General features: G+C 45.4%; 1 protein-coding gene across 1 annotated transcript in view; it reads left to right on the forward strand.

Annotated features, from left to right (window-relative positions):
* ITIH6 (inter-alpha-trypsin inhibitor heavy chain family member 6) overlaps positions 1-24,077 on the forward strand; it is a 35,282-nt gene extending 11,205 nt beyond the window's left edge. Inside the window, 10 exon segments of the mRNA XM_072817823.1 lie at positions 5,307-5,417; positions 6,244-6,358; positions 8,379-8,528; positions 13,800-13,907; positions 19,333-19,510; positions 20,363-20,637; positions 20,639-21,508; positions 21,511-21,864; positions 21,866-22,087; positions 22,090-24,077. Coding sequence (XP_072673924.1) covers positions 5,307-5,417; positions 6,244-6,358; positions 8,379-8,528; positions 13,800-13,907; positions 19,333-19,510; positions 20,363-20,637; positions 20,639-21,508; positions 21,511-21,864; positions 21,866-22,087; positions 22,090-22,455 — 2,749 coding nt within the window. The 3' untranslated portion in view covers positions 22,456-24,077.
* The last annotated feature ends 1,122 nt before the right edge of the window (positions 24,078-25,199 follow it).

Below are 25,199 nucleotides of genomic sequence, written 5' to 3' on the forward strand. Positions count from 1 at the left end.
TTTGTGATCTTCTGTAAATATGGTTCTGAGGCTTGATAAAGGTCACAGAGAATTAAGCAGATTTACAAAATGGATGACAGAAATTGTTTTCCCTCTCTGGTCCTTAGTTTCTCCATCTGTATCTCAAGGCCTGTTCAGGAGGAGTTCTGGGTCCCCAAGTACTAGCATATGTAGGCCAAAGATAGAGACTACTTAACCCACCTTCCTATCTTCTCTCTCAGCTGTTGATGACAAGCTATTCCATACGTTCTACTGTGGTTTCCCACTGTGGTCACACCTTGTCATCTATGTCCCGTTCAATCACATGCTGAGGCCCATAAAGCCATCTTTGACCTGGATCTGCCTCACTTTGCTTTTATTTCCAATTTCACTATGTAAGTTTGCTTCCAAACTTATTGTTTTATTTATTTGTGCATACATTTGTTCATTCTTTTGTCCATTTTTTAGCAGAGTATAGTGACAAAGAGCATGCACTCTGAGATCAGACTTCTTGAGTTTGAATCCTGGCTTTGCCAGCTTTGGGACTCAGGACAAGTCACTTCACTTCTGAGGGTCTCATTTTACACATCTATAAAATGGGGATAAAATTAGGACCCACTTGCATGGATTAAATGAGTTTATATATGTGAAAATGTCTGCTAAAATCAGTGCCAGGGACATAAGTCCTTGATAATATTAGCTTGATTATTTTTTTAGCAATTATTTCCTGATGCTGACTATGTGACTTGCACTGTGCTGGGTACTATGGAAAGAGGAAGATAAATTACATACAGTCCCAGCTCCCAAAGAGTTCACAGTCTAATGGGGGACAGGAAAAAGGAAGCAGATAGTTTTAATAATATGCTGGGAGAAAAAAGAAGTGTGAATGTAGGATGATGGGAATGGTGAGGCCTACCAGGAGACAGTGGTTAGTTCTCTACCCCCAATCAGTCAGAGAAAGCCTTACAGAGATGACACATAAATTGAGGCTTGAAATACGAAATATTCACTAGATGAGCAAGGGGGAGGGCAGGGCTGGGGTATTTCAATGTCACTGGAGTGTAGGGCACAAGCAGGAGTAGAGAATGGTTGGAAATGAGATTGGAAATGTAATTAAAGACTAGGTAGTGGAGTGGACTGCCAATGCCAGACCAAGTACCTGGCTCTTACTTGGTGGTGTCCAAACCATCTTATCTATTTGCACACCCTCAGGAAAGACTTCATCGGATAACCTCCAAATATGTATATTTATTAACTTATAAATTATATAAATGTACTACTGAGCAACTATATTTATTATGAAGTATATGCAAAAATACAAAGAATGAGGGAAAAAACCCTATGAGTGTTAGTATTCTTTCCCATTCCTTTATGATTTATCTCCGGCACCCCTGAAGCATGTGCACCTCACTTTAGAAATAACTCTGGCCCAAGGTGCCTAGGTAGCACAGTGGGTTAAACATCAGCCTCTTGATTTCTGTTCATGATCTCAGGCTCCTGAGATCAAGTGCCAGCCCTCCCCACCCCCTCACCAGTCTGCTTGAGATTATCTCTCTCCCTCTTCCTCTGCCCCTCCAGCTCATCTTCTCTCTCTCCCTCTCAAATAAATAAATAAATCTTTTTTTTCTTCTTTCTTTTTAAAGAAATAACTGGCCCATAATGAGGAGACATGACAAGGTTTTAATTAAGGAGTGACAATAATGAAATGGAGGTGGACTGGAGGGGCCAGCTGGGAAACAGAGAGCTCAGCAAGGACCCTGAGGATGTTAAGGGCTGGAGCAGTGCAGTGGTGGTGGGATTAGAGACCACAAAGAGGGAGAAACAACCTGATGTATGCAAAAAGTAATACAGAGGTGCCAACCTGACTTCAGCTTGTCTGACCCGGTAGATGACAGTGCCTTCTTTGCGGTGATAAAAATGAGAGAAGGAGCAAGTCAAGGGAAGCTTAGTGGAGGCCTCATTAGCTCATATAACACCTTAGTGTGAACTAGAAAAAAGTTTTCGCATTTGGGCGAAAACTCAGATTTAGCAGTTGAGTAAGGCCAGCACAGGCAGAGTTTCAGCCTTTGCTTAGACCTCCCTCACCAGAGGGGCTCCTTGTACTGTAAACAACCTGTGAGCCTCAACAACAGCCCCAGGCTTTGTCATCCAGAACCTCCTGGCTTTGATGGGCAGATGGCACTTCCCTAGGGAGAGGAAAGGTTGAAGGAGGTGTGATTTGTGCCCCTGGCCAGGGATTTCAGGGGAGAGGTGCTGAGGTGATTAAAGAGGGTTTCCTAGAAGCATGATTTCCATATAGGTAAGATTTGAAGGGACCAGAGTCACTGCAGGTGAGAAACCGGGGAAAGGAGAGAAGACCAAAAGCAAAAATGCTGTTATGGATTTGTAGTATGAGGACTAACCAGAGAGGTTGCTGATCAAATGATGCAAAGGCCAAGTAGTGGGGCAGAATTTGGATTTTTGCTTCAAAAGGGAAAAAAGCCCCAAAAGACTTTTTAAAAATTAAGTAAAGTAGGCTAAAGTAAATGTTCTTGGGCAGTTTCTGTGGAAAGTATGCTTGCTGGAGGCAGCACATACACAGAGGCCTCAGTGTGCTGCTGCCAGACCAGCTCCACCCTATACCCCCACACCTCCCAGGAGACCTTGGGGCAGTGCCAGCCCCGCCCACCCCCACACCAGTCAAGCAATAGTCTGTTTTAGCTGCTTAGAAACACTTCCCGCCTGAGTGGTCTCTTCTGCAAGCTGCATATCTTCCTCAAGTGTTTCTGGCAGACACTGCTTTGGTCAAATAATTTCACCCCCACCTCCACCCTACCCCCATATCTGTACCTCAGTTTCTCCATATGTAAAGGGACACTCATTTCTGCCTCTTACAGAGTTGCACTAATATTCTCTAGGACACCAAACTATCTATAACTCCTTAAAGGACAGTTCTGCTCCATCCCTATCCTTTACAAGATTTATCACTGACTCCCTATTCTCCATAGCAAAAGTCTTCACTACCATATGAGCTCCTTGAGCCTGGTATTCAAAATCCTTTATTCTCTAGGCTTACCCACTGCTCCAAACTTCCCTCCATACCTTCTTTACCTGCACCTCTGCCCTAGCTAAATACTTGCTGTTCCTTGAAATACATTCTGTGTTTTCCTGCTGTCTATCCAGAATGCCAATTCTGCAAATAATTGTTGAATGTCTGCTGTGTGTCAGGCCGTATTCTATGCACTGAAGATACAGTAGCAAATGAGACAGACAAAATCCCTGTCCTAAAGGAGCTTACAGTCCATTGGAAAAGACAGACAAGGAAAAAATGAAGTATATGTCAGTTTGTGGATGAGAAGTGTTACAAAGTAAAGAAAGCAGAGCAAGGGAGATACAGAGTAAGTAGGAAGGTGTTATTTTAGAGTAACCAAGAATGTCTCTCTGAGGAAATGACATTTGAACAAAGACCTGAAGGAAGATAGGGTGTAAGACTTGCAAAGATCATGAGGAAGAGTGTTCCAGACTAAGGGAACAGTCATTGCAGAAGCTCTGAGACAGGAGTGTGCTGAACAAATTCAAGAAACAGCAAGGAGGGCAGTGTGGATGGAACAGAATAAATGAGGGAAAGAATAGCAGGATATGAGGTTAAAGAGATGACAGTGAGTGAGACTGTGAAGGGCCCAAGGGCCCCTGGTGAGAACTTTGGCTATTACTCTGAGTTAAGACAGTCACAGAGAGTTTTGAGCAAAGGGACATGGCCTGATTTAGGATTAAAAAGATTTCTCTGACTACTGTAAAGAGAACAGATAATAAGGAGGCAAGGCTTTAAAGAGGGAAGCCAGTTAATAGGTCATTTGTCCAAGCAAGAGATGTTGGTAGTTTCGACTTGGGTAGCAATTGTGGGAGTGGTGAGAAGTAGTCAGATTGTGGATGTATCTAAAGATAGAGCCAAAATTCCCTGATGTATTAGATGTGGAGTATGAGAGGAAGAGGGGAGTCAGGCATGATTCTAAAATTTTTCAGCCAAACAACTATTTCCTGACATAAGGAACACTAGGGAGGAGCAGTTTGTGGAGGTGAGGGAGATACCAGAACTAAGTTCAGGATATATTAAGCTTTAGGTGTCTATTGGAAATTCTAGTGAAAATGTCAAGTAAGCAATTAGGTATGTAAGTCTGGATTTCACAGGACAGGTCCACAAGAGAGATACAGATTTGGAGGTCATCTGCCTATAAATGATATTTAGAGCCATGGGGATAGATGACATCACCCAGAGAGTGACTGTAGAAAGAACAGAGGAGAGGGAGGGGAGGTTGAGAACAGAGTCTTGGAGTATCCCAAAGATTTAGAGGCCAGGAAGAGAAGAAGTCAACAAAAAATATACTAAAAAGTCATGGCCAATGAAGACCATCTATCCAAAGCCTCCCTGTTTTTCAGGCCTAGCACCAAGGCTATCTCTCCTAGGACCCTTTCCTAAAGTCTTGGGGGAAAAGTGCCCCCCCTCTTTGAAGTTTATATTTTATTAGTTTCCTTAGTATCTCATTAGTCTCTCAGTTCTCTGAAGTTCAGGCCCTCTCCCTAGTCAGGCCAGATGCCTTTGCAGGGATTTGCATTTTGCTTTCACAATTTTTACCACTTATACCACTCATCATATTATTTACTTAACATAGATTTTTTAAATAGATATACTTTTTAAGATTATTTAAGTTAGTCTTATCCTAAGCAACAATATCTTTGAGCTCATGGGTTCAATGTGCTAGTTATATTTTAATACATATTAGAGTAGACATATAACAATTATAATAATAATGTTCAGTTGTGTCCCATAACCTTATGTGCCAAAACATGGAGTTAACTCAACACTTCAAGAAATGTAAAAGGCCCAACGCCAGGTCCACCATATACCAACTGTATGGTTACCATTTCCCTACCTGACAAATGGAGATAATGATAACTGCTTCACCGGATTTTATCTACCTGGCCTCCCCTCTCTTCTCTCCTTCCTTCTCTCACTTCAGTTCTATAGTATTATTTTGCTTTTTCTCTCTTCCTATCCCCCAGCCTTCTCTTCCTTCATATATTTTTTAAAGATTTTATTTATTTACTCATGAGACACACAGAGAGAGAGAGAGGCAGAGGGAGAAACAGGCTCCAAGCAGGGAGCCCAATGTGGGATTCGGTCCTGGGACTCCAGGATCACGCCGTGGACTGAAGGTGGCGCTAAACCACTGAGCTGCCCCGGCTGCCCATCTTCCTTCATCTTTTTGTTTGTAACTTTCTTTCTATGTTTCTAACTACCTCTTTTTTTCCTTTCTCTGTTTCTATCTCTCTCTTTCCTCTTCTGTTAGGACCATCAACAATAAAGTCCACATTGCAGAAGTCAAAGAGAAGCACCAGGAAAAGAAAATCTATGAGAAAGCCCTTCAGCAGGGAAAGATAGTTGTTCATGTAGGCATCAGGTAAGGGTCGATCCAGTCTGAAATGTGACCAATTTCATCTTAGTTGTGTGATCAGGAACTTACACATGTCATCCCAGTGCCTCAGTTCCTTACCTCTGTAAAATGGGGATAACGATCTCTATAAGATTACATGAACATGATCTAAGTTAATTAATATCCAAACTTGTAAGAAAGTAGGTGTTCAATAAATGGGAGCTTACATCCCCATTTCTACTCTCTTCCTGCCGGCAGGATGTGGCTTTTTTAAGAATTGGCACCCTCCAGTAAGGTTATATTCAAGTGAGATTTTTCTTAATTGAATCCTGTTTCCTGAGTTCCATTCTATTGGCAGAAATGTAGTCTTCATTCAGTGTTTCCTCCCAGCTTCCAGAAGACTTTCACCAAACACAGAAACCTTAGGATTGGCTGCTGCACACTGAGGAGTCAATGGCATATAAACAAGTTTATTCTAAAGCATGAGGAGAGGATGGATATGAGAGGCTATTTGAAGGGAAAGAGGCACTGTGTGTAAATTGAAAACAATTTTTGTAAAACAAATCATTAGCCATTTATTGTTCTATGTTACATTCAGATTTTCACCCACAGAGTTTTCCTTATGTGTAAGCTGCTTGTGAATCAATTTCTCAGGCACAATATTTAGGAGTGTGAATGAGGGAGAGAGATTAAGGAGCAGATGATAAACTATGAGTGAGGGATTTAGTTGAACTGGAAGCCTGGTCAGGTCTGCTGGAGCCAGGGTGGGAGTGGCAGAACTAGGTCATCTATCCATTTTCCTCCCCTGTAAAAGATACCATCCCCTTTCAACTTCCTCCCTTTCATGCCTAAGGAGTGGAAATCAAAGAAGTTCAAATCTCCACTACCTGGCAGTAAGTACAGAAGTGACTTTTTCCCTGGTCTATGAGAGGTTACTGCAGTGGCACCAGGGCCAGTACATGGTGGTGGTGAGCATGAGGCCTGGACAATTGATGACAAGGCTGAGTGTAGAGGTCACAGTGTCAGAAAGAATGGGCATTGTCTATGTTCGCAAATAACCGCTAAGGGCCAATCAACTGTGTACCAATACCCACAGAAGTAGGCCAGCAGCACTACAGGTCAACCATAATATTTGCCTTCCTAAATGGGAAACTGCACTTGGAATTCCCTTTAGTACCACTTATGCCTTGATCACACCACCAAGATTCCTCCGCGTTCAAATGAAGAGTGTAATGTTTGGGCTTTAAGATACTTGTGTTATAAACTTGGTCTGACACTTACAAGATGTGAACAGAGCAAATCCAATAACTTTCCAAGTTCTGAATTCTCTTATGAAAAAATAAAGATTGCAATAGTGGGTGCTGCGTGGGCTCCATAAAATCACATGCTAAAAACACGGAATTTGCAAAAGACAACCTAGTCAAACATGCTTACCTCAAGTGACCATTGAGAATGCAAGAGCAAGGGGCAGACAGTGCAAAGTACAGGCTGCTCTTACAGAAGACATCTCGGGCTGTGAAATGTCATTCAGGGAAATGTCTTGGCTGCCAGCCTTTCTTCATTCATCTACAAATGTTTCAAGAACAGACTGGCTCAAACAGAAACACAGCATTGTCCTTTTTGTAAGATGGGACCACAGGCAAATCACTCAATTGCTCTGCTTCAGTTTTCCCACCAATACAATTGGGGAGATGCCATCTCTAGCCCAGGACCATTGTGAGAATTTGAGAAACATTCTTTCCTACAAATCACTGGTACAGAGTAATGAAGATGTGACGATAACTGCCATTGTTAGCGTTATTGAGTACTTACTAAGAACCAAGTGCAGTTCTAAATGCGTTACATAAACGGTCTCATGTAATCCCCACACAAACACTGTCTGTGAAATAGGAGCTATTATCACTCCCGTGCTATGGATGAGGAGACTGAGGTTTAGAGAGTGTGAAGGAACTTGTCCAGGAGTCCACAGACAGCATCTGAGTCCTTGCAGCCTGCACTCTTAAGCCCTAAGCTATAAATGGCAGCTCCCTCCCCCTTCTCCTTAAAGGTTAAAACAGAGGGTAGAGCCAATCCTGTGGGGATAAAACAGAACAAAGACCTCCGAAAGGAAGGAAGCCAAGGGAATGTATGCAAGCAGGCGCCTCAGAGAGTATGGAGGCTCAGTTTGCCCCTAAGCTTCCTGACAGCTGTAGCAGGAAGGAGGGGGGAAGCAGAATTCCCAAGGTCCATTTTCTAGAAAAAAGGAGGCACAGAGACGTGTCTAAATGGACATTTGTCTCGGGTTGAAATTCCAGGAGAGTTGATCTTGTGGCCTGCTCCACAAACATCCGGGGCCAGAAAATCATCTATGATGATTTTTCATCTATGATGATTTAGTGATGGGCACTAAAAGCCCATTTACACACGTGATTCTGAGAGTCAGAGGCAGAGGGGGAAGAAAACACATGAAATTCTATCCCAGAGGAGAACCTTGCTAGACTGCAACTTCCCACAGCAGTAAGGGGCATGGGAGGGGACTTAGGCCCTGTTTCTGTGTTTGTCTCTCTCCACAGCACACACCACACAGCCCCTGTGGGAAGAGCCCCAGGCCCCTGGTCTACCTGGGGACATGACACTCTTCCAGACACTGGGCCTAGGGATGGATGGCAAGTGAACCAGGGCAATGTTGTGGGCGAGGGTCAGACTTCCAGAGCCTGGAGTGGGGGGTGGGGCAGGGGAGGGCTGGGTCTGTCAGTCTGGGCCTGCTGGAAGAGGCAGAGCAGGAGGAACTGGTTGTGGGATTTGGAGAGGATGATAACACCAGGGCCAGTGGAAGGGTATTTTAGGCAGAAGGAGCAGCAGTGGGTGGTTCAGGGTTTGCTTTTCCCCATGCTCAGATATTGCCCCTTTTGATGTCCCCTTTCCTGGAATTCTGCCTGGAGAGCCCTCCATGCCACCCACCTCAACCCTCCCCACTCATACAGGGGAGGCTGACTCCCCCCATCCACCTGGATTGAGAGAGGGGAGAGAGAGACTTGTGTCTGAATCACCTTCTGCCCAACACTGCAAGACCAGTCTGCCTTCTCCAGCTCAGGTATCATGGCTCACTTTGTGGTCCAGTACGATGTAGTCATGGAGGATGTCATTGGAGATGTGCAGGTGAGGGAGCTGGGAGGAATGGAAGGAACATGGGCTCTGGAGTCAGACAGGACTGGCCGGTAATCCAGCTTCTGCAAGTTGTTCATCTGTTTTTCCTTAGAGATCAGTGGGGACAAGTGAACATGGACAGAATGATGTATGGGGACACAAGACTTCACAGCATGGGAGACACATGTGCTTCCTCTAAGTGTTGGAGACCTGAAACTCTATAGATGGAATAAAACTCCAAATGAATCCATTCCTTTTTAGAGCTTGTTTGGAGGTTCTAGCAGGGGAGCGCAGCTACTCGTATACCCTTGACCGAAGAACGGTCCTCCTCTATGGGGGATGGTTGTCCTCTTCCACTGAGCTCACAGCTTCGGGAGGGACGCACATGGAGTGGTGAGGGAGGAAGGGGACACCTGCCTAGCCAGCCAGATCAGCCTAATCAACCCTGGCAATCAATGGGGTGACAGATGTCGCAGCCAGATCGCCCTCACATCCGAATCCATTCCTTTTTAAAAAGATTTTATTTATTTGTTTGTTTGAGAGAAACAGAGAGAGAGTGAGAGCGAGCCTGGGCACACAAGAGCAGGAGCAGGGGGAGAGGAAAGGGCAGAAGGAGAAGCAGACTCCCTGCTGAGGGGGGGTGTGTGGGGGCACAACACAGGGTTATGACCTGAGCCGAAGGCAGATGCTTAACCAACTGAACCACCCAGGCGCCCCGAAATGAATCCATTCCTAATCGAATCAAGTTATAGACCACTCTTAACAAGTCCTTTTGCAAAGTGAACCATTGGCCAGTGTAATTGGATTCTCACACTCATGGGACTCTTATTACACTTTCTGCAGCTCTGATGCTCTCATGTTCCCTCAGGCTTTCTTGCCGTCTCTAAGTTTTAAAAATTCTTTTTGCCTCACCTGAGCCATCTGCCTAAACGGGGAGCCCTTAATTCAGAGCTCACACATTCATGAGGAATATGCAGAGATCCCATGCTCTGCCAGAGGGGTAGAGCATGGAACCAAAACCCTTGGCCTGACAGCAACAACTGCATAGAAACCTGAGATGTCTGATCCCAGCCTGCCTTTCCTGCCATACCTCTCACCGCCTGCAGTGCATAAACCACCCTCTAGCTACTCCACACCACACCACACCACACACCACACCACACCACACCACACCATACCACACCACACCACACGCCTTTCTTCACAATACCCAAATTTGCCACTCATTTCTGTCTGAGCATTTGTTCATACTATCTGCTGTCCTGGGAATGTCTTCTCCCTCCTTTCTCCGCTGGTCAGGGTGGGTCTTCGTCCCTGAAAACCTTGCTCAAATGCCACCTCTCTGATGACCCCAGCCCACTGACAATTCCTCCCTCTGCTCTAGGCTAATATAGTGCTTTGGTAACACCTCTCTCCATGCACATATTTACTCATTCGTTCATACGTAGATACATTGCCACCAAGCAGAGCTACCCTAGCTCAGTCCTGTCCTCATTGACTCTAGGAAGTCAGAAATGAGGTGGACACAACCCCTCCTCTTCCTTTGGAATGTTCCAGTCCTGAAGCAGCCAGATACATAGAGCTATGGCAGTCATAAAAGGTTCTGAGTGCTGTGTATAAACTGTAATGGTTATGTGTGGATACCACTGAGGAGTGTTTCAGGAAAGCCTTCCTAAAGGAGCTGGCCTTTAAATTAGCCTGGGAAAATATGAATAGACTCCACCTCTGGGTCGATGGGGTGAAGGGAATAGCACGCAGAGAGAGTGGGGGGTGCAGTATGTGCAGAGGCACAGAGGTATGGTACAGCCCTTTGTGGAGGGGGAATAAAATACTTCACCCTCTCAAAATAGGAGCTGAGGGTACCCTGCCAGTAGGTGGCAGCAGGGGCCTCGACCTGGTGGTGTTCTAGCATGTGGGTGTGTTAATTGAGGTATTTGTCTGCTTCTCCCTTCTTTACCTTCTTGACCATTGCCTGGAGTAGAAATACAATTAGAACAGATGGAATTAGGCACTAAATAGTTAGACAGATACTGCCGTTTACTGTGTGCCCTGCCTCCTGCATCCTCTAACGAGAACCCTTCAATTGACCTCCCATTCCTGCTTGAGTATGCCTGTCTTTCAAAGCCCAGCATGTTCACCCCTTCATTCATTCAGTTGGGACTCCCTAGGTACCTGATATGCTTCATGCCTACTGCTGGCTGATGTGGGGAACCCTGAAGTGAATCACACACAGATCCTATCCGTCGTCAACAAAGAGACACAAAAGATGAGAAGTGTTCTTTCAATGACAACACAAGGTAAGACAGATGCCATCATGGGGGAAGAAGGTGGTCAGGGAGGGCTCCGTGGCAGAAGTAAAGACTGACGTGGGTTAAAGAGTACAAAAAGAAAAAAAGAAGTGTACCAAACTGGGAGGGGGGCTGTGAAAAGGGAAAGACATTCTAGACAACTGGGGGCTGCATGATTCAGGGGATGAAGGCCAGAAATATCCAGGGGGTGTTTGGGGAGCCTCAAGTAGGTTGGAGTTCCTGGAGCATGGATTTGAGGCACAAGAAATGGTTAAGAGGTGAGACTGAAGGCTACAGCAGGGGCATGATATGGAACATGGAATGTGTCTTGAAGGTGACAAGGGAGCCATGAGAAGGAATGACATAATGGGGTTTGAGTTTAGAAAGACCAGACTGAGCAGCTGCTCCAAAGATGTATAGATGGGAGGGGCCACAATAGAAGCAGCGGAACCAAAGAGAAAGAAGTCCCGAATTTGGGTTTTGTGAGTTTGGGATGGAGAGGAAGGGCGGACCCGAGATATATCCAGCAGATTAAACCAGCAGGAATTGGTGGCTGGTTGGATGTGCCCCTGGGAGTGAGGGGCACAGGAAGATTTAGGGATGACCCTCAGGTTTGTATCTGGAGTGGCCATGTGGATGATAGGGTCTGTAAATGACAAAGGCACACAAGGGCAGGATGGCGGAAATATATGAACTCATTGTTTGGGCAGAATACATTGGAGGCATCTTCAGACATCCATGGGGATGGGTCCAACAGTGAGCAGCTATGCAATTGTGGAGGGGGAAGAGTGGAGAGCATTGGACTGGAGAAAGAGGTCTTAGGTCATTGTGGAGATTCAGAGACTGAAAGTACGGGAGTTAGGGAAGTGACCCAGGGAGAATGTATTGAGCCAGAAGAGCAGATCCAGGATGGCAACTGCTAAGTTAGCACAGCTTCCCAGTCCAGCAGCTATTGATCTCCTCAGCTCTCAGGGTGTGCAGCCCCACCAGCTGCCAGCAGTCTGCTCAGAGCTCTATATCCCCACCACTTCCCTCCATTGTGCTACACCAGCATAATCATTTTCTTTGCATGCCATGGCTGAAAAAGTATCAGGAAGCACTGCTTAAGGGACAGAGGGAGAAAATGGAGCTCAAGAAAGAGACTGAAGCAAATGGGCCAGAGAGCTGGTAGGAGGATAAGGAGAGTTCACCACCTCAGATTCCCAGGACAAAGGATTCTTCTTGGGACCAAAAGTGATCGATCAGCAATTGCAAAATACATCAGGGAGATGCAGTCCAATAAGAATCAAAATACACCCACTAAGTTTGGAAACCAACTTGTTATTGTTGCCTTTAGTGAGAAAAGAGTCAGTGTGTGGTGAGGGCTGAAGCCAGTCTGTGGTGTGGAAAGCAATAAGCTGGAGGTGAGGAGACCACTGTAGGTGATGATTTAATTACCTTGGCATGCTGTAGGGATTAGAGAAGATGGTTTGAAGTTCTGATGGGATTGGGGCCAATGGGGATTGTCCTAATGGATGGAAAAGACACACAACTTTTCATACTCTAAAAGAAGACCCAAGTAGCATGTGTGGGGCAGGTCAGAGAGAAGGGTCTGACCAGTGGAGGAGGTGCTGGAGGCTGGGAGTGCATGGATGGGGTCCAGGACAGGACTGTTCTGTCCTTAATAGAGGAAGTGGTGTATGGGTGTGTGAACCCTGTGCAAGAGTGTGGTGGGCGGTCCAAGGGGCATGGCCTGGTGCCCTTAATTTTCTTCATTAGGAAGGAAAGGAAATATTTCCTGAAAGTGAGGTGGCATGGCAGCTGAGGGGAGCGTGAGAGGTTGGTGACCTGGGTCATGCCTCTGGCTTATAGGATGTGAGGTGTGAGGCCACCAGGGAGCCTGGGACCATGAAGAGATAGGAATGTGATATTTCCGGAAACTCTCACCTACCCAGGTTATGGGAGGAATAGCAGGGCAGCTGGGCTCTGCCGTGGGCTTGGGCAGTTGCAGGGTGGACGACTCAGGCTTTGGAGACCTGCTGTAGAGTGCCAGGAGAAAGTGGAGACAGAGCCTGCACATGCACTTGTGAATTAACTCAAAGGCTGGAGTGGAGGGAAAGAGTAAGATATCCTTCCTTAGCCTTCTTCCCCCCTGAGAGAGGAGGAGGTAGTATGTCCAGCCTTGTGATCAGAGAGTACCTGAATGGCAGAGAGGAGAACAAAGCTGGTTGTCCCAAGGCAGCGCTTCCTTCTGGCTACTGAGCAGCACAGACCCTCAGCAAGCCCCATACTTCCCTAGGCTGAGCTGACACTGGTCCTGGGGGCCCTCCCAGCTCCCCCCTCCACGTCCCTCAGCTGTTCCAGCCTCCAGGCTCTGCAGAGGGAAGATGGAGTAGGGGGAGGGGGCCAGCAGCCAATCACATCCTTGGCAGCCCAAGGCATCTGCACCTGGTCTAACCAATCCCCTCTGAACAAACAGCTTGCTCAGCCTCTGCTCCCTCCTTCCCTGCCTACTCTGCCCAGCAACAGCAGGAAAGAGGTTTAAGGAGGAGAGGGAGGCCCTGCAAACTCCCAGCCCCTGGCAGCAATGGAGCTGGGCCCCTGGCTCACTCTATAGAGGGAGGTTAAAACAATACTTACAGTTCCTGGAGCCCAGGCAAAATGTCCCCAGGGGCTCTCAAGACTGTGCAAGTCAGCTCTCATGGACAGGAACTCACATATTACAGAGATCCTGATCCTTGGAGCCTTGGGCCACAAGCCAGTCTCATTCACTCCGCAGCTCTGGGGCAGGCCCTGGGCTGACAGCCTGAACAGCAGAGACACAGTTCTGTCAGAGCAGATGGACACTGACACAAACAATCACACAGATGCCTATTTAACTAGAAACAGAGTTAAAGCCTACGAAGGAGAAAAAAAAAAAAAGGCAGGGTGTTCCATAGGAGAATAAGAGGGAACCTGATAACCTGATTTAGACCGTCTCTCATGGTTCCTGTTGGTTTCACTTCTTTTTGTCAAGATTTGCGAGGACTATTTTATTCATTACTTTGCCCCCAGAGGCCTCCCACCTGTCAAGAGAAACATGGTATTCGTTATTGACGTGAGCGGCTCCATGTTTGGTACTATGATGAAGCAGATAACAAGGACTCTGCAGACCTTTTGTAGCTTGTTTTAGAAGGCTCAGAAAGCAGAGAGTGCTGGAACAGTGGTCCTCTGGGACCAGAGACTCTACCTCCCATCACTCTTGGATCTTATAGGCCAAGGCCTACCCAAAGGTCCTGGAACCTTGCACATCAGGAGCCATGAAGACCTGAAATCACAGAGTACTAGAAACGTTGAACATGGGACAACGGGACTGTAAATAAACATCAAGGGCCTTAGCCACAAAACTTCAGATCTCCAAGGGGCCCAGAGTCATAGAACCTTCAAGCTGGAGAACTCTGGTGTCATAAAGCCTGAGTCAACAAATAAAAATAAAACCACAGTCAATTTAGACTCTGAACCTTCCACAGGCCACAGGTTGGTTTTGTCTTCTGTTGTTTATTTTACTTCACAGCCAGAAAAATACAGTGCACTGGCATTGTAGTGCTTAGAGACTACAGAGTCCTGGGTCCATCTAGATTTAAATATTGTAGCCCTTCTACCAGAGTGCCCTTAAAACGGAAAACTGGAGCCATAGGCCAAAGAGATTTTGAGCTTAGAGCCTGAATCTATAAAGTTCTGGAAGCAGTATTTTGAACTACAGTACTCTGGGATTCTAGAATTATAATGTTCAAGTGACCTGGAGCAGTATGGTCTATGTGCCTTGAAATTTTGAACCATAGAGCCCACAGGACCTAAGGCTACTAACTTGTATTTTACCAGAGTGTAACCAAACTGGGGGAAGGGAAATATCGAGAGCTGTCTTTTTGTAGTCTTAAGTGTAGGGGAAAGAAAATACCCAATTTCAAACTGTCTAGCCTTCCTATCTCATCTAGAGTCAGGAAAAAGCTGAGGAGCACTTGTGGAGGTCATGTTTCAGGGGCATACGTGCCCTAAAAGACCGAGACCGAAGCATAGAACTATGAAATGCTTCTCCTTCCCTCACAGTATCACCACATGCACTGCATTCCTGTATAACAACAGGAGATTACAGCTGAGGGTACTGGAAGCCTAGGCTCTTCAGGAAAGAATATCCTGAGAAACCCAAGACAACAGAGGAGTCGAAAACAAGGACCCTAGAAGAAATTTTAGCCTCTGACACATGCAACTGTAGCAACTAGCAAGCACGATTGAATTACTCACCAGGTAATCTCAAATCACACAAAATCTCACACTTAAAGTTCTTTTTATGTGATACATCATGTCTGCTTTCACCAAATACTTACAAGCCATGCCCAAATGAAAAAGCATGGTCTGAAAAGATAAATCAACCATCAGAACCAGACTGATATGGTAGAGAAATGATTAGACCTGGAATTTATAACAGCTATGACTAATATGCTAAGGGCCCTAAGTGTGAAAAGTGGGCAACATGCAAGAACAGATGGGACATGCAAGCAGAGATGGATACCCTAAGAAAACCAAAAGTAAGTGCTAGAAATAGAAAATGCTGTAACAGGAATAAAAAACGCCTTTGATGCGGGCTCATTAGGAGACTGATCATGGACAAAAAGCAAGTCAATAAGCTTGAGGATATGTTAATAGAAACTTCCCAAACTGAAAAGCCAAGAGAAAAAAAGAACGCAAAACAAAGTAAAACAGAAGAGAGTATCCAAGAACTGTGTACAATTACAAAAGTATAGCATATGTGTAATGGGAATACCGGAAGGAGAAGAAAGAAAGTAACAGAAGAAATAATCGAAGGAATACTGGATACAAATTTTCCAAAATAAATGACAGCCACTGAACCACAGCTCTAGGAAGTTCAGAGAACACTATAACAGGATTAGTACCAAAAAAATCTACACATAGGCCTATCCTATTCAAACTGCAGAAAATCAAAGACAAAGTTCTTTAAAAAGCCCATAGAAAATATCACCTTACTTATACAGGAACAAGAATAAGAATTATATTGGATTTCTCTTGAAAAACCATGCAACAAAAAGAAAGTGAACTATGTAACGCGCTGAAGGAAAAAAAAAAAGAGTGTTAGAAAAAGGAATAAATTAAGGTTAAACAATAGTCTTTTCTTTTTAAATTAATTGATCTAACAAAAACAGTTTGCTCAAAATAATTATAGAAATAATGTGTTCAGTGAATACAGCTTATTGATAAGTGAAATTAGTGACAGCAATGTTATAGAAGAGACAGGAGGGATGAACTGGGAATATTCTATCACAGGATACTTGCACCACACACGAAGCTGTATAGTGTTTTTTTTTTTTTTTGAAAGTGGACTTGGATTAGTTGCAAAAGCATATTCCACATTCTAGGGCAAACATTAAGAAAAAAATTAAAAACATAATGGATATGCTAAGAGACAAGAGAAAATGAGATCATATCAAATACTCAGTTAAAACCACAGAAGACAGAGAAAGAGTAGTAGACTGAAAAAAAGGAAGGAAGAAAGGAGGAAGGGAGGAGGATGGATGGAAGGAAGGAAGAAGAAACACAAGGGCAGCAAATAGAAAACAGTTAAAAATATGGCAAATATTAATCTAACTCTAACAGTAATCATGTTAACCGTGAATGGTCTAAATACACCAATCAAGAGACAGAGACTATTAGTGTTGATTCAAACAAAACAGAACATAACAAAAACAAACAAACCATAATCAGACCAATTATGTGTTGTCTACCAAAAACCCATTTTAAACATAAACACACAGATGGATTAAAAGTAATGGTATGGAAACAAAAGACATACCATGCTAACACGAATCCTAAAAATCCTGGAGGAGCTATATTAATTTCAGACAAAGTAGACTTTACAGCAAGCAAATTATCAGGGATAAAGAGACCATTGTATAAAGGAACAAAAAGCAAATTTCCCTGACAGATAACATGCTGCTCGATCTCTTGGTATATATGGCATCACCTGCATGGAAGATCTATCTGATTCACAAGATCTATACTACTGTAAAGTGTTTCAAAGAAGCAAAAACCTTCCTGTGGCCCTTCAAATGATCTTCTCCATGAAGTGGAATGAAGGTGTGGATGCCAGCAATAGGGAAAACCAGATCAACAGGCCTATTAGAAGGATAAACTAAGGTATCTACCATCATTATTTCTGCAATTTGGCCAGTTAACAAACAATGACTACTTTCAAACTGAAAAAAAAATCTTATATAACTATAATTACATAATGACTCCCCAAGAAGACGCGACAATCCTTAATGTGTAATGCACCTAGCAATAGGATGTCAAAATACATGAGGCAAAAAGTGATAGGACTGCACGGAGAAATAGACAAAACCACTGTTATAGTTAGAGACTTCAGCTCCTTCTGTCATAAATGGACAGATCCAGCAGGCAGAAAATCAGAAAGGACATAGTTTAAGTGAACAGCACCATCAATCATTTGGATCTAATTGACATCTACACAATACTTCATCCAACAACAGCACAGTACACATCCATCTCAAGCTCACGTGGAATATTTGCCAGGATAGACTGCATTGTGGGCCATAAAACACGACTTAACAAATTTGAAAGAATAGAAATCATACAATAAATATAGGCTCTCAGACCAAGTGGAATTAAACTAGAAACCAAAAACAGAAAGGTAGCTGGAAAATCTCAACAGACTAAGCAACACACTTCTAAACATGTAATCTGCCTCTGGTTAACAGGAGATTCTCAAGAAGGGTCATCATGTTCTATGTTGCAGTCCTCTGAATGAAAACGAATGAATGGTTAAATCCTTAAAACTATACAACCCTTAGGCCTTAGTACCTTGTATAGAAATAACCTTTCAATCTTGAGCAAGACCTGAGCTCCCTATTCGAGAATGTGTGACCTAATCTATACCCTGAGCTCGTCCTGTGGCATGAAAGACTCTGATCCACTTAAAAGCATTCAAGGCATCTTCTATCCATTTAAGACGTAGAGAATGGTGGGCCACAAAGTGGTATTTCCTGTTGTCTCTGAAATCTATAGCAACGTAAAAATTGGAAAGCATAAGGTTTAACACCTCCAAAATATGGATTTGAGCCCCTGGCTCATCAGTGACACACATCATGTGTGACGTTGAGCAAGTCACTCCACCTTTCTGAGCCTCAGTGTTGTCACTTATAAAATGGGTATGATATTAGTACCTTTGTCATTGTGTTGCTATGACAATTAAATGAGCTGATGCATCTAAATATTTAGCACAGTGCCTGGAACATAACAAGTGCCCTATAAGTGGTACCTAATATGAGAACCTACATCCCCCATTCCCTGAACCTGCTGTGTGCCTAGCCCTATGCTAGGTATTGTCATCAGGAAGGGAGCTAATAGGAAGAAGCATCCTAAGCCCTGTTCTCAGAGGGCTCAATATTTGTGTGGGAAACGAAAATATTCCACATACAACAGCCAGCGAACCATCTGGGACAGGGAATATCTGGGTGCCAGGGGCATGGGTCAGAGTAAGCAATCAAAGAAGTGCTGCCCAGAGAAGGAGCAACTGAAGGAACAGTGAAGATATGAATATGTAAAGGAGAAGGGGGTGGGGGAAGGTCTGTTATCTAAAGGGCACAACAAGAGCAAAGATGTGGAGAAAAAAACCACACAGAATCTGGGGTTTTCTGGGGGCTGATGAGAAGGTCAGCCTGGAAGAAATGGAAGGTGAGGTGGAAGAACAGATTACTTAGGACAGAACCAAAGTATGCCAATTCACAGGAAGGAAGTTATAAAGACCTAGAATCATAAAACTCTTAAGCTTTAGGGTCCCGGAATCACTGTATCCTGGGTCATGGGGTCCAGGAACCATGGAACACACAGGATCCTAGCACCCTGAAAGCACAGAGTTTGAACCTTCTAGTCCACCACTGTCTAACAGAACTACCTTGACGATGGAAATGTTCTAAAGTTCTGAGGTGTCCAATTTGGTAGCCACTGCTCTGCAATAACCGTCACATGGTTATGGGACACTTGAAATGCGGCTACTGCCAAGTAAAGAAACAGACTTTAACGTTTTCCTTTAACTTACATTGAAATAGCTACGTGTGGCTAAGCAGTTACCATTGGACAGTGCAATTCTAGGCTTAGAGCCATAGGGCCTCTAGCATGTCGACCTGAGAATTCTAGATTTACAGAGTGTTGGAGTCAGAGTCTTAGAGCCATACGACACTTAGGCCTTAGTACCTCACATAGAGATAACCTTTCAGTCTTTTTTTTAAGAAAGATTTTATTTATTTATTCATGAGAAACCCAGAGAGAGAGAGAGAGAGAGAGGCAGGGCAGAGACACAGGCAGAGGGAGAAGCAGGCTCCATGCAAGGAGCCCGACGTGGGACTTGATCCCGGGACTCCAGGATCCTGCCCTGGGCCTAAGGCGGGCGCTAAACCGCTGAGCCACCTAGGGATCCCCCAACCTTCCAGTCTTGAGCAAAACTTCAGGCCTTGGTCCACCCCCTTCACTTCATCCACATCCCACAAACTAACAAGGCCATGAATGTGATCCTTGGTGACCTGCAGGCCGACTACTTCAACATCATCACCTTTTCTGATTCGGTTAGTGTCTAGAAAGCTGGAGGCTCCATCCAGACTACTATCCAGAATTATCCACAGCACCAAGGACTACCAGGCCACATGGAAGCTGATGGTTGTAAGTGTTAGACCTGGCCACTCAAATGGATGGGCTGTGGTAATGTGAGGAGTTCCTTTTTATTTTTTATTTAGTTTTTAACTTTATTTTTTCTATTTTAAGGAGGCCCCACACCCAATGTGGGGCTCAAACTCATGACCCTGAAATTAAGAGTCACATGCTCTGAGCCAGCCAGGCACCCCAGATGTGGGGAATTCTCAAAATGCTCCCTTCATTCCCCATCCACCTCACCTCTCACAATACCTGAAATATCACTATTATGTTTTCTACAAATATGTCCCTTCATCTTCTGTGTTCTTTTTCCTAGTAGAAAGAACATAGTTCTATGTATTTTAGGGTACATTCTTCCTTGGCTCTGAGTTTCTCTTTAAAGCACATACTCAGGAGAATTTGCCAAAAGTGTTTAAAATCAATAATCTACATACTTATTTCCAAGCATTTGGTCAAGCTTTTGAGCAAAATCATCTCTCAGAAAAGTACCGAAGTCTCCCCAATCAAACACCTCCCGTCAACTCATCCATTTTTTTCCCCTGTAGCATGGAGGTGAGGTTGCTATCCTTGGGGAGCTGCCTGTCTGACTAGAGGATTAGATATCCCCCCAGGAAACAGGCAAATCGTAGTCTGAGACAGGGCGTGATAAAAGCCAAGAACATGTGGGCCCCACTGTCAGATCTCAGGGAGCCTGTGTCGGGGTGGGGGAGCTGGGAAGGATAAGCAGCAGAAAAAGTCTGAACAAGGATAATGAGAAATTCCTGAGCCAGAGAGGTTGGTGAGGTGCCCAGTGTGTCTGCAATGGGAAAAATAACCAGAAATAACCAGAAAAGATGGTCTCACAGTCTGCTTCCCACTTAGGGACCAACATCAAAGCAGCTCTGCTAAACCACAGCAACCAGGAGACTGCACGGGGACCCAATGTGGGGAGGACCCCTCTCATCACCTTCCTGACAGATGTGGAGCCCACAGCCAGTGTGATGACGCCCAGTGTGATCCTCTCCAACATCTGACAGGCGCTGGGCAACAGGGTGTCCGTTTTCAGTTTGGCCTTTGGGGATGAGGCTGACTTCCCACTGAAATGTCACCTATCCCTGGAGACACGGAGAGCAGCCCGGTGCATGCACGAGGACACTTGACACAGCCCTACAGCCGGTGGAGGACCTCTCCGAGGAGATCTCCATGCCTCTGCTGGCAGACATGCATCTGGACTACCTGGGCGGCTTGGTAGGGGCCTCCCCTTGGGCCTTTTCCCCCAATTACTTTGGCGGCTCAGAGCTGGTGGTGGCAGGACAGGTGCAGGCAAGCAAGCAGGAACTGGGCATCCAGGGTCAGCTTCTTGTGGCCTGCTACAGCAAGGCAGCCGCCAACAGCAGCCAGAAGAACTTTGGTGTCCCAGGGGAGCCAGCCTACAACGTAGCCCACTCACCTGCTGCCTACCTCTGGGCCTACCTCACCATTGGAGAGTTGCTGGAGGCATGCTTCCAGGCCCGTGACACCACCGCTTGCCACCTGCTGGCAGCCAAAGTCCCCAGCCTGTCCCTTGAATATGTGAACTTTGTCACATCTCTGACTTTACTGGTCGTGCAGCCCAAGGATGCAAGTGGGAAGGCCAGGATACAGACTTCCACTGCAGCTGGACCAGGCACCATCATGCCCTCATCCACCAGCAGGCATGGCCTAAGGACAGGCACAACCCAGTCAGCCCTGGTATCCAGGGTCTCTCCCAAATCAAGGCTTGTGAAACCAAGGTTCTAGTTATCCTCAACTACTCCTGCCTCCACAAACATTATACCCAGTTCCAAGGAGTTGGAGCCACTGGGCCAGAGCCCTAGTACCCTATCCACCCCAGCACACCCAAAGCCCAAACATCCAGCACAACACGATCCTGGCACTTTGGTTCAACCAAGTCTCAGAACAACAACTGCTACCTTTGTGCCCTCAAATGCTGGCCCCTTCTTGCTTCTGAAGCCCAGTGTACCATCACACCAGTATCCTGGTGCCCTATCCCCATGAATTCCAAGACACAAGTCCCACCTCTGAATCCTGGCACCTTATCCCAGGCCAAAGCTGGCACTATCAAACCTGTTATTCCACTGCACTCCGAACCTGGTGCTCCATCACAACCCAAACTGGATGGTCTATCACACCCCCAACCTGGGGTACTCATATCACAGTCACCCAAAAGGCTGCCACAGCCCAAGCCTGGAGTCTCCACACTTCAGATCCCCAAGTGCCTATAACACACTAGACCAAAGGTTCCTGCTCACCAGACCCCAAACAATCGGCCACACCCTAAACCCAGGGTTCTCTCATGTAAGACCTCCAAAATCCCATCACCTCTTAAACCTAGTAGCCCACCTCCCCCCAAATTACCCAAGCTTATCATTTCCCAATCCTAGGACCCCACTACCCAATAAACCCAAAACCCCATAACCCCCCAAACCTGCCAGACCTGCGTCCCCACCTCTTCAGGATCCAAGCACATCCACGAGCACAACCTCAAGTCCCGCAAGTCCCAGCAGTACCATGATCACTTCTGTCCCTGGAGAACACCTCTCTATTCCCTTTGACCTCACCCTGCCCTCTCTGCTGCCCCAAGGAACCTCTGGCATCAGCATGACCTGCTTCTGGGGCCCCAAAGCACCACACAAATTCTGGGACCATCTGTGTCAGAAGACCCAACAGTGATCCTACCCAGCAGCTCTGGTCTTCTGCTGGAAGGCAGCTGCCCAAACCTGCCAGTCTTGCTGCCTTCTAGCACCCTCCCTGATGTAGAGAGCCTGCTCCATCTCCCTGAGGAGCTAGAGCTGCCGCATGAGTCAGTGGTGGAGTCCGTGTTCATGGAGTCCTTGAACCCACCAGCTTTCCATACCTTTCTCCCTCTTGACGAAGATGGTGAGTGCCATGGGCAAGAGGTCAAGCCATGGCGGCGGGGGGCGGGGGAGGTATGAATGGGAAGCTCCAGGAACTGGTAGCATACAAGGCATTCTGCAGATTCTAGTGATAACCCAGTTGCCTGCTTGCTTGCTTTGAGGCTTCAAATCAGCTATTTAACCTCTCTGGGCCTCAGTACATAACACAGAATTAGAGGCTTTGAGGGAGGAGGGATGTTAAGACTAGGAAGGCTAAACAGAAACAAACTGGTCAAGCTGTGGTTTTGACATTTGCTTTGTTGGACAAGAGAATTGCTCATGCGTCTCAAGCAGGGTAGGGATACAGGGTTATAAATGGAAGCATCACTGGGCAAGGCAAGTCTGCTTAGTTCTTTTGTGCTCTGTAAACAGCCCTGTTTAAGGAGAGGGGTATAAACACTGGAAAAGATAATTATCTTTAAATTTCCCAAAGACTGTGACGCACTAACTGTTAACATTTTCTAGTCCTTCCGATGTGAAAGTACTGCTCTACATATTGTACTTGTAAGTCCCTCATTTACTACACACACACACACAAACCCTGTTAATAACTGCATTTTACTCATTGGTAAGCTGAAGCACAGTGAAGTGAAGTAACTTATTCCATGTCACACAACTAGTAAGAGATTTGGACCTACATGATTTGGTCCCAGACTGAATGTACTCCACCCCTCCATTGTTCTGTCTTCCTAAGAAGAGCAATATTTCCTGGGTGACCTCATAGGGCAGGATTAGAGCCAGTCGATGGTGGCAGTAAATCACAGGGATATAAATTTGGGCATGAGATCCTTCACATGCCCCTCTCCCTCACCACCCACCAATATCCCATCCATCTTCAATTCTTGGCAATGTTACCTCTGACATATTTCCCAAATGCACCCACTTCTCATCACCCCAACTATTACTATCTTAGGGCAGACTGCCATTGTGTTTACTCTAGAAAACTGGTCTCCCTGCTTCCTCTCTTGGGAGATTTTCTTTGCCATTTTCCTCCAGCAGCAAAGGGGTCATTTAGAAACAAAGATTACTTCGTGTCCCTTTCATACTTAACTCCCCTCAAGGGTTTCCTGTCACACCTAGAATGAGATCCAAAGTTCTCTTGATAGCCCACAAGGCCCTGCATGATCTACCCTCTACCCCATACCTCTCTGACTTCACTTTCTCCCACTCACTCTCTGAACTCTAGCCCCACTGGCCTCCTCTCTGTTCATCCAATGGGCCCTGTCTCACCCTCATCTCCACTCAAGGACCTCTCTCAAGCTGTTCCTTCTGTTTGATGATCACTCTGCCCTGCCCTGTCACTTGTCTAGCATCCTCATCTCTTCCATTGCCATCAAATTCCAGACCACACATTAGATCTCAGCTCAGATGGCCTTCCCACCCTCCCCACAACTGCCCCAGACTTCATTATATGTCTATAATTCCCTTGGTCACTTTATTATTTTTTCTGGGGCTCCTGGCTGCTTCAGTCTGTAGAGCATGTGGCTCTTGATCTCGGGGTAGTGAGTTCAAGCCTCACGCTGGGGTATAGAGATTACTTAAAAAACTACTGGACGTTGTGTGTAAGTGATGAATCACTGAATTCTACTCTTGAAACCAATATTGCTCTGCTTGTTAACTAAAATTTAAATAAAAATTCAAAAGGGAAAAAAATAAAATTTTGATTAAACTACTGAAAAAAATCTGAGAGAGAGAGAGAGAGCAAGATGCCTGAAGACCCAGACATAGAAGCAGAGGAGTCAAGATACACAGTGACACATATAGAGACATGACACAGGGACACAGAGGTAACCAGGAAGACATAGGTAAACACCTTAGTCCAAGACACCAAGGACTAAGAAGTAGAGGCACAGAGACACGCTGACATGATGACTTACAGATATGGGATAGGGGATGAGAGGAGAAAATAGAGACACAGGACAACAGATCTATAAAAGCATAGAAACAGAGATGTTGCACAGACCAAGACTTGGAAACAGAGACGCAAGGACATGAGCACATGCAGAGGAGCACACGAGGAGCAAAACTGGAGCACAACCTTATATATTCAGAGATCCAGTGGCAAAAACGTGGGGATGCAGACACCCAAGCTGTGACAAACACCAGCTAAGACGTAGGAGTTAGGCTAGGTAACAGAGAGACATAAAGAAAGGCAAGCTGGAGACCCAAGTATAATGGAGACCCTATGACACAGGGACACAGGAAGAGAGAGAGAGAGACAGAGACAGAGAGACAAAGAGACAGAGAGATCCTAGAATAGGATCCCTAGACACAGGGATGAGAAGCCACAAAGACAACCATATGGATACAGGCTAGAAATGGGAACAGAAACACAGGAGCATGTCTGGGAGGACCAAGATAGGAACAAAGAAACCTAGACAAATTGAAACAGACACAAAGAACATCAACAAACGGGCAGAGACACGGTGACAAGGAAATCTACCCAGAGAGGCAGGGATGCAAAGACACAGAATAAAGATAAACCTGGGGATAGAAACAGAAACATACAAATAGGCAACCAAGGACACAAATGAAGAGATAGGGAGAGTGAATCAGGCACAGGAACACAGAGAGTGGTTCAAAAATAAAAAGTTATGCACAGGAGAATACAAAGATGGCAATGGAGTAGGGGGATGCTATGCTCACCTTGTCACATGAACACAACTAGATAATTATCAAATCATCCTAAATAGCCCAGAAATAGACCTGAAGACTGACAGAACAACCCCCACAACTAGAGGGAGAAAAGAGGTCACATTGAAAAAGATAGGATGTGGGGAGAC

Source organism: Canis lupus, chromosome X (genome assembly GCF_048164855.1).
Source record: "Canis lupus baileyi chromosome X, mCanLup2.hap1, whole genome shotgun sequence".
Classification (NCBI taxonomy): domain Eukaryota; kingdom Metazoa; phylum Chordata; class Mammalia; order Carnivora; family Canidae; genus Canis; species Canis lupus.